The sequence below is a fragment of the Zea mays genome, chromosome 2 (assembly GCF_902167145.1).
Source record: "Zea mays cultivar B73 chromosome 2, Zm-B73-REFERENCE-NAM-5.0, whole genome shotgun sequence".
NCBI classification, from domain to species: Eukaryota; Viridiplantae; Streptophyta; class Magnoliopsida; order Poales; family Poaceae; genus Zea; species Zea mays.
In genome coordinates this window covers 209,912,270-209,933,676 of record NC_050097.1, presented here as the reverse complement: position 1 = coordinate 209,933,676, position 21,407 = coordinate 209,912,270, and the positions used below count along the sequence as shown (strand labels likewise).

At 45.1% G+C, this 21,407-nt stretch overlaps 1 protein-coding gene across 1 annotated transcript; it reads left to right on the top strand.

Moving 5' to 3' along the window:
- The first annotated feature begins 10,428 nt into the window (after nucleotides 1-10,428).
- LOC100501177 (uncharacterized) lies at nucleotides 10,429-13,948 on the top strand. The gene is made up of 8 exons (NM_001362588.1): nucleotides 10,429-10,843; nucleotides 11,150-11,425; nucleotides 11,535-11,858; nucleotides 11,952-12,140; nucleotides 12,216-12,377; nucleotides 12,573-13,033; nucleotides 13,155-13,309; nucleotides 13,400-13,948. Exons 1-8 carry the CDS (start codon nucleotides 10,487-10,489, stop codon nucleotides 13,714-13,716), a joined length of 2,241 nt encoding a protein of 746 aa, NP_001349517.1. The 5' UTR covers nucleotides 10,429-10,486; the 3' UTR covers nucleotides 13,717-13,948.
- Nucleotides 13,949-21,407: the final 7,459 nt, after the last annotated feature.

Genomic DNA, 21,407 nt, shown 5'->3' with positions numbered 1-21,407 from the left:
CCGATCTTCGTGACCACCTCAACGAGGAGTAGGTTTGAGAGAACCGAACCTCGGTAAAACAAATCCGTGTGTCACACTCTTTATTCGCTTGCGATTTGTTTTGTGCCCTCTCTCTCGGACTCATTATTATTTCTAACGCTAACCCGGCTTGTAGTTGTGATTAAGTTCGTAAATTTCAGATTCGCCCTATTCACCCCCCCTTTAGGCGACTTTCAATTGGTATCAGAGCTCGGTGCTTCATTAGAGCCTAACCGCTCGAAGTGATGTCGGGAGATCACGCCAAGAAGGAGATGGAGACCGGCGACAAGCCCACTACAAGCCACGAGAAGGCTTCATCGGAAGAGTCCCGCAACAAAGGGAAGGGGAAGGAGAAGAAGTCCTCCTCCCACAAGTCGCATCGGAGTGGCGACAAGAAAAAGAAGATGAGGAAGGTGGTCTACTACGAGATCGATACTTCATCACCTTCCACCTCCGGCTCCGACGCGCCATCCATTACTTCTAAGCGCCATGAGCGCAAGAAGTTTAGTAAGATCTCCTTACGCTATCCTCGCATTCCTAAACATACACCTTTACTTTCCGTCCCATTAGGCAAACCACCAACGTTTGATGGTGAAGATTATGCTAAGTGGAGTGATTTGATGTGATTTAATCTAACCTCACTCCACAAAAGTATATGGGATGTTGTTGAGTTTGGTGTACAGGCACCATCCGTAGGGGATGAGGATTTTGATGAGGATGAAGTGGCCCAAATCCAACACTTCAACTCCCAAGCCTCAACTATACTCCTCGCCTCTCTAAGTCGAGAGGAGTATAATAAGGTGCAAGGGTTGAAAAATTCTAAGGAGATTTGGGACACATTAAAGACCGCGCACGAAGGAGACGAGGTGACCAAAATCACCAAGCGGGAAACGATCGAGGGGGAGCTCGGTCGATTCCGACTTCGCCAAGGGGAGGAGCCACAAGACATGTACAACCGGCTCAAAACCTTGGTGAACCAAGTGCGCAACCTCGAGAGCAAAAAATGGGATGACCACAAAATGGTTAAGGTTATTTTAAGATCACTTGTTTTCCTTAACCCTACTCAAGTTCAATTAATTCGTGGCAATCCTAGATATACACTAATGACTCTCGAGGAAGTAATCGGGAATTTTGTGAGCTTTGAATTGATGATCAAAGGCTCAAAGAAGATCAACGAGCTTGACGACCCCTCCACGTCCGAAGCTCAACCGGTCGCATTCAAGGCGACGGAGGAAAAGAAAGAGGAATCTACATCGAGTAGACAACCAATCGACGCCTCAAAGCTCGACAATGAGGAGATGGCGCTCGTCATCAAGAGCTTTCGCCAAATCCTCAAGAAAAGGAGGGGGAAAGATTACAAGCTCCGCTCCAAGAAAGTATGCTACAAGTGTGGTAAGCCCGGTCACTTTATAGCAAAATGTCCTATTTCTAGTGACAGTGACAGGGGCGACGACAAGAAGGGGAGAAGAAAGGATAAGAAGAGGTACTACAAGAAGAAGGGCGGCGATGCCCATGTTTGCCGGGAGTGGGACTCTGACGAGAGCTCCACCGACTCCTCCTCCAACGAGGACGCCGCAAACATCGCCGTCACCAAGGGACTCCTCTTCCCCAACGTCGGCCACAAGTGCCTCATGGAAAAGGACGGCAAAAAGAAGAAGGTTAAATCCAAATCCTCCACTAAATATGAGTCCTCTAGTGATGATAATGCTAGTGATGAGGAGGATAATTTGCATACCCTTTTTGCCAACCTAAACATGCAACAAAAGGAAAAGTTAAATGAATTGATTAGTGCTATTCATGAGAAGGATGATCTCTTGGACTCTCAAGAGGACTTCCTTATTAAAGAAAATAAGAAGCATGTTAAGGTAAAAAATGCTTACGCTCTAGAAGTAGAAAAATGTGAAAAACTATCTAGTGAGCTAAGCACTTGCCATGAGACTATTGACAACCTTAGAAATGACAATGCTAAACTTATTGCTAAGGTTGATTCAAATGCTTGTAATGTTTCAATTCCTAATCCTAGAAATGATAATGTTGATTTGCTTGCTAAGATTGAAGAATTGAACATTTCTCTTGCTAGCCTTAGGGATGAAAATGAAAAAATTGCTTGCTAAGGCTAAAGAACTAGATGTTTGCAATGTTACAATTTCCGATCTTAGAGATAAAAATGATATATTGCGTGCTAAAATTGTTGAACTTAATTCTTGCAAACCCTCTACATCTACCACTGAGCATATCACTATTTGCACTAGATGTAGAGATATTGATGTTAATGCTATACATGATCACCTTTCCATGATTAAACGACAAAATGATCATATAGCTAAATTAGATGCTAAAATTGCCGAGCATGAACTAGAAAATGAAAAATTTAAGTTTGCTCAGAGTATGCTTTATAATGGGAGACGCCCTGGCATTAAGGATGGCATTGGCTTCCAACAGGGAGGCAATGTCAAACTTAATGCCCCTCCTAAGAAATTGTCCAACTTTGTTAAGGGCAAGGCTCCCATGCCTCAGGATAACGAGGGTTACATTTTGTACCCTGCCGGTTATCCTGAGAGCAAAATTAGGAGAATTCATTCTAGGAAGTCTCACTCTGGCCCTAACCATGCTTTTATGTATAAGGGTGAGACATCTAGTTGTAGGCAACCAACCCATGCTAAGTTGCCTAAGAAGAAAACTCCTAGTGCATCAAATGAACATAGCATTTCATTTAAAACTTTTGATGCATCTTATGTGTTAACTAACAAATCCGGCAAGGTGGTTGCCAAGTATGTTGGGGGCAAACACAAGGGATCAAAGACTTGTGTTTGGGTACCCAAAGTTCTTGTGTCTAATGCCAAAGGACCCAAAACCATTTGGGTACCTAAAGTCAAGAACTAAAATTGTTTTGTAGGTTTATGCATCCGGGGGCTCAAGTTGGATCATCGACAGCGGGTGCACAAACTACATGACAGGGGAGAAGAAGATGTTCTCCTCCTACGAGAAAAACCAAGATCCCCAACGAGTTATCACATTCGGGGATGGAAATCAAGGTTTGGTCAAAGGATTGGGTAAAATTGCTATATCACCTGACCATTCCATTTCCAATGTTTTTATTATAGATTCCTTAGATTACAATTTGCTTTCCGTTTCGCAATTATGTCAAATGGGCTACAACTGTCTTTTTACTGATGTAGGTGTCACTGTCTTTAGAAGAAGTGATGATTCAATAGCATTTAAGGGAGTGTTAGAGGGTCAGCTATACTTGGTAGATTTTGATAGAGCTGAACTCGACACTTGCTTAATTGCTAAGACTAACATGGGTTGGCTATGGCACCGCCGACTAGCCCATGTTGGGATGAAGAATCTTCATAAGCTTCTAAAGGGAGAACACATTTTAGGATTAACAAATGTTCATTTTGAGAAAGACAGGATTTGTAGCGCATGCCAAGCAGGGAAGCAAGTTGGTGCTCATCATCCACATAAGAACATCATGATGACTGACAGACCACTAGAGCTCCTACACATGGACCTATTCGGCCCGATAGCTTACATAAGCATCGGCGGGAGTAAGTACTGTCTAGTTATTGTGGATGATTATTCTCGCTTCACTTGGGTATTCTTTTCGCAGGAAAAATCTCATACCCAAGAGACCTTAAAGGGATTCTTGAGACGGGCTCAAAATGAGTTCGGCTTAAGGATCAAGAAAATTAGAAGCGACAACGGGACGGAGTTCAAGAACTCACAAATTGAAGGCTTTCTTGAGGAAGAGAGCATCAAGCATGAGTTCTCTTCTCCCTACACGCCACAACAAAATGGTGTAGTGGAGAGGAAGAATAGAACTCTATTGGACATGGCAAGAAACATGCTTGATGAGTACAAGACTTCGGATCGGTTTTGGGCCGAGGCAGTCAACACCGCCTGCTACGCCATCAACCGGTTGTATCTACATCAAATCCTCAAGAAGACATCATACGAACTCCTAACCGGTAAAAAGCCAAATATTTCATATTTTAGAGTCTTTGGTAGCAAATGCTTTATTCTTGTTAAAAGAGGTAGAAAATCTAAATTTGCTCCTAAGACTGTAGAAGGCTTTTTACTAGGATATGATTCAAACACAAGGGCATATAGAGTCTTTAACAAGTCCTCAGGACTAGTTGAAGTTTCTTGTGACGTTGTGTTTGATGAGACTAACGGCTCTCAAATAGAGCAAGTTGATCTTGATGAGATAGGTGATGAAGAGGCTCCGTGCATCGCGCTAAGGAACATGTCCATTGGGGATGTGTGTCCTAAGGAATCCGAAGAGCCTCCAAATGCACAAGATCAACCATCCTCCTCAATGCAAGCATCTCCACCAACTCAAAATGAGGATGAGGCTCAAGTTGATAAAGGAGAAGATCAAAGAGATGAGCCACCTCAAGATGATGGCAATGATCAAGGGGAAGATGTAAATGATCAAGGCAAAGAGGATGAAGAACCAAGGCCGCCACACCCAAGAGTCCACCAAGCAATCCAACGAGATCACCCCGTCGACACCATCCTCGGCGACATTCATAAGGGGGTAACTACTAGATCTTGTGTTGCACATTTTTGTGAGCACTACTCTTTTGTCTCCTCTATTGAGCCACACAGGGTAGAGGAAGCACTTCAAGATTCGGATTGGGTGGTGGCGATGCAAGAGGAGCTCAACAACTTCACTAGGAACGAGGTATGACATTTGGTTCCACGTCCTAATCAAAATGTTGTAGGAACCAAGTAGGTTTTCCGTAACAAGCAAGACGAGCATGGTGTGGTGACAAGGAACAAAGCCCGACTTGTGGCCAAGGGATACTCCCAAGTCGAAGGTTTGGATTTCGGTGAAACCTATGCACCCGTAGCCAGGCTTGAGTCAATTCGTATATTATTAGCCTATGCTACTTACCATGGCTTCAAGCTTTACCAAATGGACGTGAAGAGTGCCTTCCTCAATGGACCGATCAAGGAAGAGGTCTATGTTGAGCAACCTCCCGGCTTTGAAGATAGTGAGTACCCTAACCACGTTTATAAACTCTCTAAGGCGCTTTATGGGCTCAAGCAAGCCCCAAGAGCATGGTATGAATGCCTTAGAGATTTCCTTATCACTAATGGATTCAAAGTCGGAAAGGCAAATCCTACACTCTTTACCAAAACACTTGAAAATGATTTGTTTGTATGCCAAATTTACGTTGATGATATTATATTTGGGTCTACTAACGAATCTACATGTGAAGAGTTTAGTAGGATCATGACACAGAAATTCGAGATGTCAATGATGGGGGAGTTGAAGTACTTCTTGGGATTTCAAGTGAAGCAACTCCAAGAGGGCACCTTCATTAGCCAAACAAAGTATACTTAAGATATTCTAAGCAAGTTTGGGATGAAGGATGCCAAGCCCATCAAGACACCCATGGGAACAAATGGGCATCTCGACGTCGACACGGAAGGTAAATCCATCGATCAAAAGGTATACCGGTCGATGATAGACTCTTTACTCTACTTATGTGCATCTCGACCGGACATTATGCTTTCCGTATGCATGTGTGCAAGATTCCAAGCCGACCCTAAGGAAGCTCACCTTACGGCCGTAAAACGAATCTTGAGATATTTGGTTCATACTCCTAAGTTTGGGCTTTGGTATCCTAGGGGATCCACATTTGATTTGATTGGTTATTCGGATGCCGATTGGGCGGGGTGTAAAATTAATAGAAAGAGCACATCGGGGACTTGCCAGTTCTTGGGAAGATCCTTGGTGTCTTGGGCTTCAAAGAAGCAAAATTTCGTAGCTCTTTCTACCGCCGAAGCCGAGTATATTGCCGCAGGCCATTATTGCGCACAATTACTTTGGATGAGGCAAACCCTTAGGGACTATGGTTACAAATTAACCAAAGTTCCTCTTCTATGTGATAATGAGAGTGCAATCCGCATGGCGGATAATCCCGTTGAGCATAGCCGCACTAAACACATAGCCATTCGGTATCATTTTCTAAGGGATCACCAACAAAAGGGAGATATCGAGATTGCATATATTAACACTAAAGATCAATTAGCCGATATCTTTACCAAGCCGCTTGATGAACAAACCTTTAACAAACTTAGGCATGAGCTAAATATTCTTGATTCTAGGAATTTCTTTTGATGTCTTGCATACATAGCTCATTAATATACCTTTGATCATATCTCTTTCATGTGCTATGACTAATGTGTTTTCAAGTGAATTTCAAAACAAGTCATAAGTGCATTGAAAGGGAATTGGAGTCTTCGGCGAAGACAAAGGCTTCCACTCCGTAACTCATCCTTCGCCATCACTCCGAGCAACTCTCCGTCTTTGGTATAATATTCACTCATATGTCTTTTACCAAAGGGGGAGAAAGTAATTTCTTAAGGGCTCTAATGATTCCGTTTTTGGCGATTTATGCCAAAGGGGGAGAGAGCATGAGCCCAAAACAAAAGGACCGCACCACCACAATTTCAAAATCTTAGTCTTTCAATTTGGTTTTAAAGAAGTATTTTCAAATTGGTATCTTATTTATGATATAATTTCAAATTGGTATACCCTCTTCAAAATTAACATCAAAACCCTCTTAAACACTAAGAGGAGGATTTCATTAAGGGGGAGTTTTGTTTAGTCAAAGGAAAAGCATTTGAAACAGGGGGAGAAAATTTCAAATCTTGAAAATGCTTATCAAAATCTTATTCATTTACCTTTGACTATATTGCAAAAGGACGTTGAAAAGAATTTACAAAAGAATTTGCAAAAACAAAACATGTGGTGCAAGCGTGGTCCAAAATATCAAATAAGAAAGAGAAACAATCCATGCATATTCTATGAATAGTTATATTGGCTCAAATTCTAAGTAACCTTTGCACTTACAATTATGCAATTTAGTTCAACTATGCACTTCTATATTTGCTTTGATTTGTGTTGGCATCAATCACCAAAAAGGGGGAGATTGAAAGGGAATTAGGCTTACACTTATTTCCTAATTGATTTTGGTGATTGAATTGCCCAACACAAATAATTGGACTAACTAGTTTGCTCTAGTCTATAAGTTATACAGGTGCCAAAGGTTCACAAAAAGCCAATAAAAAGACCAAGAAACGGGTTCAATAAAAAGAGCAAGGGACAACCGAAGTGTGCCCTGGTCTGGCGCACCGGACTGTCCAGTGCACCACCGGACAGTGTCCGGTACACCAGGGGACTCCAAGCTAAACTTCGCACCTTCGAGAATTCTCAGAGGCGCTTCGCTATAATTCACCGGAATGTCCGGTGCACCACCGGACAGTGTCCGGTGCCCCAGGGGAGAGCGACTCTGAACTCGCCAGCTTCAGGAATCCGCTCCGCTATAATTCACCGGACATGTCCGGTGCACACCGGACTGTCCGGTGAGCCAGCGGAGCAACAGCTACTTCGCGCGCAACGGTCGACTGCAACGCATTAAATGCGCGGCTGCGCGCGCAGAGGACAGAGCACGCGAGGGTGGCACACCGGACAGTCTACAGGACGTGTCCGGTGCACCACCGGACAGCAAGGCGGGCCCACAAGTCAGAGCTCCAACGGTCGGAACCCAACGGCCAGGTGACGTGGCTGGCGCACCGGACTGTCCAGTGCGCCCGTCGACTGCAGCCTTCACCAAACGGCTAGTTTGGTGGTTGGGGCTATAAATACCCCCAACCACCCCACATTCAAGTCATCAAGTTTTCCACCTTCCAACTACATACAAGAGCTAAGCATTCAATACAAGACACACCCAAGTGATCAAATCCTCTCTCAATTCCACACAAGACTTTAGTGATTAGTGAGAGAGATTTGTTGTGTTCTTTTGAGCTCTTGCGCTTGGATTGCTTCCTTCTTTCATTCTTTCTTGCGATCATCTCATTTGTAAGCAAGGCAAGAGACACCAATTGTGTGGTGGTCCTTGTGGGAAGTTTGATTCCCAATTGATTTGAGAAGAGAAGCTCACTCGGTCCGAGGAACCGTTTGAGAGAGGGAAAGGGTTGAAAGAGACCCGGTCTTCGTGACCACCTCAACGGGGAGTAGGTTTGAGAGAACCGAACCTCGGTAAAACAAATCCGTGTGTCACACTCTTTATTCACTTGCGATTTGTTTTGCGCCCTCTCTCTCGGACTCATTATTATTTCTAACGCTAACCCGGCTTGTAGTTGTGATTAAGTTCGTAAATTTCAGATTCGCCCTATTCACCCCCCTCTAGGCGACTTTCAACTGTTCAGGTGTGTAAATCGTGATCCGACCCATTTTGACGAAGGGTGAGCGACCTAGTTTTACCAGTGCCACAATTAGCGACCTATTTCAAAGAGCGGCACTCTAGAATTATCCATTTTAACAATTTTCACCTGGAGATGGGGCTGTTCATTTGGTGACGGCGTGAGGTCTATCGCGGTTGTGGTAGTGTGGGTTTGCTTGGGCCTGCGGTCGCTGGGGCCACTCATCATGGACCAGGCCTCTCGTGGTTAACGTTATACGATACCAACGACGAGTAGAAGGTGAAGATGATGACGACGTGAACACGACAATGAGGTTGATGGCGCGTATGCAACCGTGTTTGAAATTTCGAACTAAATTCGCCGAATTTCTACGCGAATAGGTTTTCGTTCAATTTTCGAAAAAATCGATCCACTATTCAAAAATAAAAAAACGAAAAACAATGCTATTCAATCGGATTTTGGTGCTTTCCCAACCGAATTTCGATGTTTTCGCTGAATTCTATCAAAAAATCATTTTTTTCTAAACATGAGAATTGCCTTTTCGTTCCGTAACGGGGAATTTCATTGAAATTCGTCGTGAAAACATTGGTTTCCGTTTTAAAATTTAAAATCCTATATTGAACGATTTTTGGCGGAGTTCGCTCTGAATTTTGTTTCCGAACTATTACGTGATTTCTAATTTCGTCGAAATGGTTATCCTTGGTGTGCAACTAGCCAATGAGTGGTTTCATAGTGGTGAGAGGCGATGGCGTGGGCTAGCACGGATAAGCTAGCTCACAAGTTAGGGTGAGGCTTTTAATATATAGTGTCCACCGTGTAGTTATTGCTAAGGTGGATCAAGTGAGATGTAGTGGTGACACCACTGCCCTGAGCTAGGTTTGCCCATTTGACAACGACGTAAAGGTATATCGTGGTCGTCGTGATATGGGTCTTCTTAGGCCGACAACCATTGATGTCGCTCATCCTAGTTTGGGCCTCTCGTGGCGAATGCTGGGCGAATGCTCATCCTTATATAAGAGAACCAGACACAAGGATGACCTTCTAGGTTGTCCACGTAAACAAAAAAAATTACAACGTGTGATTTGGTTTCTACGACTAATTTTTAGCTCTACATGTGAGTGCCCATGTCTAGAGACTCGTCCCCATTAGTCGTCGTCATCACTAACATCCTCACGTGCTCAGAGCACACATACTATACTAGTCTTAGATTAGGCCTCTCGTGATAAATGCTAGGCGATGACATGGGCGAGGAACATGGCGCATACGTGAAAAATGAGGTTGGTGGCATGTATGCAACGAGCAACTTCACAACATAGAGAGGCGATGTGGACTAGCGCAAATTTGAGGCGCGGATGAGAGGGATCTTGGTGACGGGAAGGGCGCATGACCTAGCGCGCGCTAGCACGCAGGTCAAACCCGACTTGGACAATACATTGGGTCGACGATTGAATTGACAGTTAAAAGGTTAGTGGACAACATTGTAGACAAATGCCAAGTTAAAGCTAGTAGTTCTATAACCTATATTGGGCGGGCGAATGAATCGACAGTTAATACAACCTATAATTAGGTTCTATTTGTCTTCCTGGATTGAGCTCGTCTGGCCTAATAGTGGCCCGATGGCCCGTCTTGCTAGCCAAGCTATCGGGAGGCCGATTAGACGACCCATGTTGTGTTTTCTGTGTTTGTGGGTATCTGAGATATATCGATCCCCCACAGGTTGTGGGTGTGAAAAAGTTGTTGTGGGTTGTCAGGTGTGAAAAAAATTGTTGTGTGTTATGTGATGTTAAAAAGCTAAAAATCAATTGGTGGAAACCACTAAAAGTTCTTCATATATCAAGTCTAGAGGTGATTTCAATTTTACACTGCAAGAAAATCGGCTTTTAGAAAAAGTTGCTTTCTAAATCCAACTATTTAATTTGGTTTTTTGGTTTTGAGACAGCAAAAACCAAACCAAACACACCTTTAAGGTTTGTATAATTACGCCTGGATTGAAGAAATTAAATCTATCTAATTAAAATTGAATAGAATGAGATTTAATTCACGTAACCGAACAATCGAACAATACCTTAGAGAGGTATGGAAGAACTTGCTATTTTTTTTTATTCTCAAAGTTATTTAGCATCTTATTTGGGATAGTGTGACTTTTATATAGCTCATGCTACCCGAAATCCTGTCCGAGCTAAAACACCTGGCTCCGACTCCGGCCCTAGTGCCCTACTTCCCGGTATCCTAAACCCTAGCCGACATGCGCCGCCCGCAGCGCCGCGTCGCGGCGAAGCAGACTCGCCTGCGGGAGGTCGACGAGATACGCCTCCTCAACGAATGGATCGACGCCGGCAAGCCCCTCCCGCGCACCAAACTTCTGCCCCCGTCGAAATCAGCTGGACCGGTTCCGACCGCCGGGGAGCACCCGGAGTACGGCGCGTGCACACTGTTCGACGAGCTGCCGCTGTCGCAGAAGACCAAGGACGGGCTGCGGAAGGCGGGGTTCACTGAGATGAGTGAGATCCAGCGCGCCGCTCTGCCCCACGCGCTGTGTGGCCGCGACATCCTCGGCGCGGCCAAGACCGGCTCCGGCAAGACCCTTGCCTTTGTCATCCCGGTAAATCTCTCGCTGCTGCTAATTTACTGTTAGGTTTGGGTATTGAGTTTGCGGGCTAGCACTGTGGGAGTGTGAATTCAATTGCGATCAGAGTTTCAATATTTAGTGCCAGGAACTGTGCGAATGGTGCCCTGTATTGGTTTTTGCCAGGAATTGTGCGAATGGTGCCCTGTACATAAGTGTTTGTTATACCTTGTGTCTAGCTCAATCATAATTCCATGTCAATTGTTACCCTACAAGAAGTATGGTTGATCATGACAGCTAAGATTCCTTATGAGCTTACCACCTTACATTTCATCTTTGCAGCTTATTGAGAAGCTGTATAGAGAGAGATGGGGTCCAGAGGATGGTGTGGGCTGCATTATTCTCTCCCCGACAAATGATTTGGCTGGGCAGATTTTTGAGGTGATCAAGAAAGTGGGGCAGTTCCATAACTTTAGTGGTGGCGTCATTGTTGGTAAGCGCAAGGGTATCGAGATAGAGAAGGAACGTGTGAACAGCTTGAATATCTTAGTGTGCACGCCAGGGCGGTTAGTCCAGCACTTCAACGAAACTGCCAATTTTGATTGTTCACAGCTCCAAGTATTCAAGCTTATCTTGTTCTATGATTGTAGTGAATTCTGTTTTTATTTTATTTTAACAATCTTATAAAGTACCACTGTTTCATTTTTCTCTCCTTATGGGAAAACAGCTGTTGGTGCTTGACGAGGCAGATCAAATTCTTGATCACGGATTCAGAAACCAGGTTGATGCTATCATTTCTCAGATTCCCAAAGTTAGACAAACTTTACTGTTTTCTGCTACACAAACGAAGTCAGTTAAGGACCTTGCAAGGGTTAGCTTAAGGGATCCTGAATATATAAGTGTGCACGAGGAGGCCAGAACAGCCACACCGGATACCCTTGAGCAGTATGCCATGATTGTACCTCTTGAGCAGAAGTTAAATATGCTCTGGAGCTTCATTAAAAGGCATCTAAATTCAAAGACGATAGTCTTCTTATCTAGTGTCAAGCAGGTAGTCAGTTATTATTTTTCTGAAAAGTACATTTGTCTTGCACACTTACATATGTGAATTTTTCTCATGTCTTCCAATATTCAACTTCTGCAGGTCAAATTTGTTTATGAAATTTTTAAGAAACTTCGTCCTGGTATTCCTTTGAAATGTATGCATGGACGGATGAAACATGTGGTACAGCAGGCCATAGTTGCAGATTTCAATGAAGCTACCTCAGTTCTTTTCTCAACTGATATAACATCTCGAGGACTAGATATAAAGAATGTGGATTGGGTGGTGCAGGTATGCCATTATGTTACGCACTACCATTGTTCTTGTATTTATTCTCATTCTGTAACCTTTTTATCTCATCTGCAGGTTGATTGCCCAGAAAACATTGATAATTACATCCACAGAGTTGGCCGTACAGCTCGTTACAATAAGAAAGGAAAATCACTTATATTCCTTTGTCCTGAAGAAGAAGCAATGCTTGAAAAATTGAAGGCAACCGAAAGTAAAATACCTATACATATTCGAAAGGTTAGCAGCAGGATTTTCTGTTTTTAGTGCTTATTTGATTATGGTTGATCTATGTTGCTGAGACAAGCGTTTAGAATGGTTATTCGGTCTCAAGTGACAGAAAATTTGACAGTTGTTTATATCATAGAACTGCCACTGGTTCTTGCATTTCTTCTTTTTTATTGTTGCCTACTGTTCTTAATTTCTTTAATGTAGCCAAAGGCAGAACAACTGGAGCAGATATCGCAGAGTATAGCCTCAGTGCTGGTTAAATTTCCCAATCTTCAGGAATTGGGTAAAAGGGCTTTTGTTACCTATCTTAAGGCAGTATACCTCCAGAAAGACAAAAAAGTGTTCAACCTGAGCAGGTTCTCTGCAGAGCAGTTTGCTGCATATGCTGCTTCGCTTGGTCTGCCTGTTACCCCCAAGATCCGCTTCATAAGCCACAAGAAGAATGTGTCGAAGAAGGATATGGAGGACATTGATATGAAACAGATGAAATCCAGTTTGGAACATGAAGTTACCATCACTCCAAAGATCAACATTGATTTAACTTTGTGTGATGGAGATGATGATATCCTTTATCCCAAGAAGCCCACTGCAGATGCTAATATGGATGACAGACTTGATGATGTCCTTCATCCCAAGGAGTCTGCCACAGATACAAATGTGACTGGGTATGTACTATGCAACTCAATTTTCAAACTAAGACATTTCTACCTTTGAAATTTGATGCTACCGAATATTTAGTTCCAGGTTTTGTTTGCCGAAGTTATGCTAACCAGTTGTCTTTGTCAGACTTGAAAGACCCTTCAAAAAGAAGAAACTGAAGATAAACGTGAACAGGCCATCAGGAACAAGGGTCAAGTATGATGATGAGGGCAACGCCATCCCACCTCTTGCATCTGTCGCTGAAGAAGTATCTTTAGAACCTGTGGTTCACAAGGATAAAAGTCTGTTCTGTCTCTGTTTCTTTGTCGTCAATAATTTGCGTGAAGGATGTGAACCCTAAATTTGAACTTCCTTATTGTCTCTTGCTCCAGTTTCCCAGCGGTATGCAGAGATGTTGAGAGAAATGCAGAAACACGACAAGGAGGACAAGCTTGAACACAAGAAGACCTTGCGGGAGAAGAAGCTGCAGAAGAAGATGAAGCTTAAGCGCAAGAGGCAGGAAGACACTGGAGCAGGGTCAGAGGAGGATAGTGGATCTGAATCAGACAGAGGCCAAGACACAGCCAACAAAGGTAAAAAGAGGTACTTCAATAGCGACGATGAAGACAATGACGCAGCAAAGGACGGTGATGTTCTCGCCCAGCAGGAGGCGTTGGCACTGAAGCTCCTGAGTAATATGCACAGTTAGCTTTGGGATCTGATGGTATAGGTTACCCTTGAATGGGGGTTTGCCTATTAGCGCTCCAGCCAGGAAGGGGCTGAAATTTTGAACGTGTCGCGGTTTTTTTTTTCTGATAACCGGGAGTTAATTCCCACTTTCAGGCATACGTTCATGGATGTATGAGAAATCAGTGTGGCCGTATTACCCCAAGAAATCGGACTTAGATGAGGTTTTAAGTAAAATGCCTTTGATTTTAAAATTCTAAAATTGCGTAAAATGATTGTTACAGCATCTTGAGGACTCCGATGAAATTTACTGACAGGTGAAAATTGCGTGGTCATGGTTCCCTCGGATGTGCTCCTGAGGACAGAAATGTGAATGGATTGTTGGGGACACTCTGCAATCACTCATTTGGTTATTTGGTTGGTGGAAGCATTCAATCAAACTGTCTAGGATATCCAATAGATCTAATGACTTTTGTTATTTTTGTATTTCTACTCCACGCATTACCCTTTATCTATTTCTTTGTGTCCATGATGTGAGTGTAGAAACACAAAAATGTTAGACATCGTTAGATCTAGATTGGTTGTTCTTGATGATCTGGTTGACTGGTTGCATGTTTGGACTAAATGAGTGATTGCAGAGGATATCTCCTCTAGTTTGGACCAAATGAGTTAGACGTCGTTAGTTTCGGAGGTTGCAAAGAATCCGACACGCTTGAGGGCAAGATTGATAAGCACTTCATTTTCATGAGGATGTACTTCATGAGATTGACCACTAACATCGTCACCCTCGGCTAACTCGATGAGGGCGACTATGATGTCCACACCAAGCATGACAAAGGACGTCTAATCGCGCATGACTAATGATTGGTGAATCACCTTTACCTCCACATGTGAAGATTGGACGTCTGTATGTGCCAGCAACAACGTGTGGCTACGGCATGAGTACTACGACCACCTTCACTTTGACGCCATGCACAAGCTCAATAAGCGGGGCATAGTGCATGGACTGGCCCACATCGAGCACATCCACTAGCCCTACGCCAATTGTGTAACCACAAAGCGGAAGAGGAGTTCATTCCCATCATAAGCAAAGCGATAGATGAAGGGGCTACTAGACTTGTTTTTTGGCGACATGTGCGGTTCCTTCATGTCGGCGACACACGATGGTAAGCAGTACTTCCTTCTATTAGTTGATGATCGGAACAGGTACATGTAGGTGGTATTGCTCACTGCCAAGAGTGACACACTCATTGCTGCCAAAAAATTCCAAGCAAAAGTGAAGGTATAGACTGTTTGTGTGTTCGTATGCTACACACTAACAACGTGGTTGAATTTAGCTCTGTTGAGTTCAAGACAAGGAGTACTATACCGAATACGGCGTCAAACAACAACACGTCGTCATACAGACCATAGCAGAACGACATCGTCGAGCAGCGGAACCTGACTAATGTCATAGTGGTGCGTAGCCTACTGAAGAGTTGAAACATGCCTACGATGTTCTAGGGTGGGGCGGTCACCACCATCGTCTTCCTGTTGAACTAGACGTATACCAAGGCCATCAACTTGTATGAGACCTGCCACAGACATAAGCTAGATATCCATTTCATGTGCACATTCGGATGCATCGTGTATGTCAAGGCGACGGAGCCGCACCTAAAAAAGCTTGACAACCATGACACTCCAGTTATCTTCCTTTCCCATAAGCCGTGAACCAAGGCATCACGAATCTACAACCTAGCGACACATCACGCTGTTGTGTCTAGGGACATGGTTTTCGACGAGCTGATGTTCTAGAGTTGGAAGGATGGGAACAGGGACATATAGGACAACACATATATTATCATGGAGTACCATTCGATGGAGCTAAATATCGGGCGTGTCGACACCGACACCACTATGGGATCATCACAGCTCTTGATGACATCAACCTCTATAACAAGCTCCAACACTTGCAAGGAAGGCACACTCGTGATGTCTATCACAAAACTAAACCTTGTTCCTATGACTCCAACACGTACATCAACTGCTCCTCTGTTTTCATTTACCAGAATCAACTCCATTGCTTTTAGCCATAGTTCGTCTCACCGCCTCCAAACGTATAAGGAAACAGAGATGCTGGCAACGACGATGTCATGACGATGTACCATATCACGAACAGGTCCTCGAAATGGTATTACTTTCTGGCTTCACTTTGCGATAGGTAGCTATTAAGCTTCATCTACAGTTTGAGGAGGAGCCAACCACCTTCACCGAGGCCAAAAAACACTACTCATGGTGACACAATATGATTGTAGAGATGGACTCTATTGAGAGCAACTGAACCTGGAGTCTACTGCCCATTATACCCAATCATTGACAAATTAGGTTGAAGTGGGTGTATAAGGTGAATAAGAACATCGTCGGTGAGGTGATCAAACATAAGGCGTGCTTTTCACAAATAGCTATGTCTAGCAGCTAGACGTGGACTTCAATGAAATCTTTGTGCCTATGGCTCACATTGGATTAGTGTGGCTAACATTGGCACTCATCGCCCAGGAGGGGTGGCCAGGGCTAGTGCATCATATGGACATTAGGCTCGTGTTCTTCAATGCTGAGGTGGTCGAGAAGGCATACATCAGTTAGCCTCTTGGCCTCATCGTCATCGCCTAGTCGGCCACGAGTACAAGGCGCTTTGCCTAGTTAAGGCGTTTTATGGATATCAGACACCGAGTCTGTGAAATGCCAAGTTCAAAGAGATGCAAGTGGCGTTCGGCTTCAACCACAGTACAATAGAGTATGTTATTGTTTGGCACCAAATTGAGCGTGCGGATGGTCCGGTCCTGAGGCCGGACAGTCCGCGGTCTGGACAGTCCGCGCCCGTGGGCCGGACGGTCCACGCGTGCGCAGAGTAGATTAGGGTTCCGAGTTTTGTGCTACAGTTGTTAGCTAGATTCGCGGAATTAGCTCGGAATTCAGTTGTGTAAAGGGTCCAGCCCTCCTCCTCTATAAATAGAGAGATATACGGTCGATTTATCATAATCAATCGAACCTACAATCAATACAATTTACATTCTATCCTAGGAGTAGTTCTAGTCTAGTTTACGTTTAGCCTCTCGATCTCCAAATTCTCCGCTTCTCCTTGACTCTACGTCGATTAGAAGAGTCTAGGTCGGTCTACCCGAGCCTAGACATCACCTAGGATCTCTTCTCCCCGACGGGATCCCTCCCGGGAGCAAGATCCAGGTTGCCGCCGGCGATCTTTCGCCGCCCCTGTACACGCGCGGACCGTCCGGCCCCAGGGCGCGGACCGTCTGGCCGTCAGGCAGGAACCCTAGCCTCGCATCAGGCAGCGGACCGTCCGGCCCCTGCGCACGGACAGTCTGCCCCTGTGCAGAGAGCACCACCGTGCCTCGCACCAGGCCGCGGACCGTCCGGCCTCTGTGCGCGGACCGTCCGCCCCTGTGTAGAGGGCACCGCCACGGTTCTTGTTGAGTGTTTGGCGCTCCAAAAGGGCGTCAACATACTTTTTGGCGACTCCGCTGGGGACAACACATCTAGACTCATCAAATCGGCCCTCAATGGCCGGTTCAAGGGATAGCTCTGAAGTCTCCCCCCAGCAACATTATAGAGCTGACTTGGGAAACCTTGCCGGCCGACGAACAGCTCCAGTTCGAAGCGCACAAGGAGCAGCTGATCCAGGAGGCAAAAGCAAGGTTCTTGGCCAACTTCAAAGTGGACAGGAACAACAAGGTCGTCCGACAACGGGCGACGGATCCGGCTTCGCTTCGACCCACACAGGATATCCCCAATGTAAGTAATACAAACGAGCTGCAATCTCTTAAGAATTATGTAGATGAACAGCGAGAACAAATGCAAAGTATCATAGGGGGTATGCAAAACGACTATAGGAGACTAGCACGTGCATTTGATAAATCTAGCATTGCAAATTTTCCTTCGCACGAGGTTGAGTTAGGGGGTAACACACGTAATACATCGGCTATAGGTTGTCACGACCAACCCCTTTATGGGATGCCGATGGACACGTACCCTGAGCAACCACAAATCGGCAGTAAATCAGCCGATCTGCACATGTCCGGACCGTCCGCCCGTGATCGCGGACCGTCCGGGCCAGCCACAGCCGGGCCCATTTTTAATGAGTTACCCAGACATGCACCCGAGCCACCACATATGGCACAGAATCTGAGCTACCCAATCGGATCGTCCGCATACAACGACGGACGGTCCGCACATAATCACGGACGGTCCGGGCCAATGTCCGGACAGTCCGCACATGACCTTTTTGAGGAGGATTGTTACCTGAATCCTCACCCGTCCCAGCAACACTTCCCATCACACTATGCAATGCATCAACCCATTAATTCAAGATCCTGAGCCCAGGAAATCTTTTCGGCCCCACCTAGAAGGCCGAAAAGGAACGATCAAACCTATGAACCCTATAGGGCAAGTGGCGATGCACCACATAACCAGTGGGGGAAGACAACACGCTAATTTTCAGCCAACCCCACCTATGTTTGACCAGAGAGTCGGCGGTCTTCCATCGGCTACCATTGATATAGTAAGGGAAGAAATAGTCGGGGCGTTCCGAGCTAAGCTCGGAGTAAGCATGGTACCTGGGGGGCAATCATATCGGAAACCTTATGACAGTCGATTTGATCACCACACATACCCCCAGGGAACCAGGATACCCGAATTTGCAAAATTTTCGGGTGACCAAGGAAAAAACACGCGCGAACATATATGCCAGTTTTTAGCACAATTAGGAGAATTGACCGACAGAGAAGCATTTCGTGTACGTTTATCAGGCCCGGGCGGGAGGCATGTGCCACCAGTGCACAAGAACAGGGCCCCCTCCCTCCAAGGGCCCCTAAAATAATAGTTAGTGATAATTTAATCAATACAAATTTTAGTAATGATTAGAAAGTCTAGCTAAGTCAGCTCGATAAAAATAAAACATAGTGTTTGTCGTAACAAGCGAGTACCAATCTCTCATGCAACTCATTTTGGCTATATGGCGAAGTGCAGCTAGCACATGCTGGCATAACATCCAAACGTTAAGATCATTCATTACCGTTATTAAGCCATTTCCTACATTAATAATTCAATCACTGTTAATAAATGAGATTAATCTGTATCATCTATTCTTAACAAAGAAAAAAAGAAAAAATCGGTACAGGGCCATCAATTATGCCGGCCCGGCCCTGACGTTTATTTTCATTATCTTTGACATGAACCGCATTCGCATGGTACGCCACTTTACATCCTAATTCTATTTCATCATGGGGGGATTTAGAACAAAAATTTCATGACCAGTGACTATGAGTTAGATTTGGTAGATTTAGTGGCCCTGCGGCAGGGGAAGGATGAATCGGTTAATGAATATATCCGGAGGTTCCGAGATACAAGAAACCGATGCTTCCAAATACACTTAGCAGAAAAATAGCTAGCAAGATTAGCCTTTAATGGATTGCGATATTATTTAAAAGAAAGATTAGAAGGCATCCAATTTTTCACGTTAGCACAATTACACCAGAGAGTTTTGGCCTGTGAAAGCCGAAGCAAAGAGACTGCCAAAACCATTCGTCACAATGTCCATATAGTAGAGTGCGATCAAAGTAGCTCGGACGACGAATCAACAGAAATATATGTTGCTGAAATGGTTTGACCAAAACAGGCCAAATCTTCGGCTTGTTCTTCCTTACAGCCGGTTCAAAAGAAACGGTAAGAGGAGGTCAAGTTTACATTTAATGTTGGTAAATATGATAAAATATTTGATGAGTTACTCAAAAATGGTAATATTAAAATAAATCACACTGTTTCATCCGCCGACGAGCTAAAACATCGTGCATACGGCAAGTGGCATAACTCATTTTCTCATGTCACTAATGATTGTAATGTATTCCGTCGACAGATTCAATGGTCATTAATGAAGGACGATTGAAATTTCAGGAAATGCAGGTGGACACGGAGCCCTTTCCGATGAACATGATCGACTTTGAGGGCAAGAAAGTCCTGACTCGGCCAAACACAGCGGATGAAGGCAAAGGCAAAGAGATAGTCATCGGCAATGCAAGAGATGCCGGTGGGAATCATAAAATTTCTTGCAGGAAAGTGGTGGCCGAGAAGACTCCTGATGGAGGGGAGACCCTGAAGGTGACCATCACAGCCTCTAGCGCTGGGGGCAAACACAGACAGGGAGACAGGCGCAAGAACCCATTCTGCGCATCGCAGACGGTCCGCCATCCAGACGCGGATGGTCCGAAGCTTCTCCGGATGGTCCGAAGACTGCTGACGGACGGTCCGGCCACACTCAGGACCCGCAACAACCACGTACATTCAAACCGCGACGACCAGAGATAGGTACGTGGAAAACAAATACATTTAAAGCAGCTGGTCGGGTGGTCAAATCCGGACCGACCTTCGATCAATTATTGTCCAAATATGTGAAAAAGAAGGCCGGCCCCAGTGACCGGCCAGGAAAGCGACCCCGCTCACCCATTCGTGAGCAATGCCAGGTCAGGCCGATTGGGTCACCCCACCAATCGGAAGAAATGAAAGGTCATACTGTACAAGTGAGACCTAACATACCTACATGGACACCTCCACCCCCTTATCCGCCTATGCCATATCCATACACATATTTACCTCCATCATATGTCCCAAATCAAATGTGGGGCATGCCACCATATCCATTTGGGATGCCACAATACCCTGCTTGGGGGGCACCCCAAACATCTGTATTCAACAGGTTGGCACCTCCAGTACAAGACCGATTGAGCGTCGCTCAATCCGGTCACCAGGCACAGGCCCAACAAGATTGCCGGACTACTCGACCTCCAAGGCCGACCAATCCGGCAGGGGGGCATATGTCTGCAGCAACTGGAAGAACGACAAAAAATGACATCATCAAAATAGGTACTGCAGATGTTGTCATACAGAAAGATAATAAAGGGCCGATGATTTTTGGTGAGTCGGCCAACACAACCAAAAAAGAAGATACGGCTACCATCAAAACAGCCGATCCAAAATACTCCATGCCTCAATGGTGCCCAGCGGAATTGACACGGTCCCAAAAGCAGAAATTACAGCGCCTAAGAGCAAAGGAGAGCCAAGAGAAGGAGGCGGAAAAGATATTCAACGACACACATCCACAGTACCCGCCACCGCAAAATAAATGGAGACCAAAGGCCGTTGAGGAAAAACAAACGGCCACAAAATAAAAATCAAACAACACTTGTGCAACAACTTGCAGGTATGGCAGATAGCTCGGCCAGCAAGGCTGGACAATCTGCACCAGGCACGGACCGTCCGGCCCCTGCGCGCGGACCGTCCGTCCTTCACCAGGAAGCTTCTGGACAACCTGCACCAGGCGCGGACCATCCGGCCCCTGAGCGCGAATCGTCCGCCGTTCACCAGGAAGCCTCCGACGACACGCCAACATCAATGGAAGAAGACGACCTACTGGGAGAAGACCTGATCGACTACGAGGCTTCTCCAGAGCGCCCAGGTATGGACGTGAATGTTATTACATTTTCCGTCGATTGTACTATTGTTGGCGACTATGAACCTGTTGTTGCCCAGTTCGATTTTGGTCCTAAAGAAGCTGCCTTTACTAAACCTAAGGAATCGGTAAATCATCTAAATCCGCTCTTCATGCGCGGTCACATTGGTGGGATACCGATTGCTAAGATGTTGGTAGATGGAGGGGCGACTGTA

Coding starts and splice junctions, on each gene's coding strand:
- LOC100501177 (NM_001362588.1), top strand. CDS start 10,487: ATGCGCCGCCCGCAGCGCCGCGTCGCGGCGAAGCAGACTCGCCTGCGG. Junction 12,378..12,572: donor TACCTATACATATTCGAAAG/GTTAGCAGCAGG, acceptor TCTTTAATGTAG/CCAAAGGCAGAACAACTGGA. Junction 13,034..13,154: donor ACAGATACAAATGTGACTGG/GTATGTACTATG, acceptor TGTCTTTGTCAG/ACTTGAAAGACCCTTCAAAA.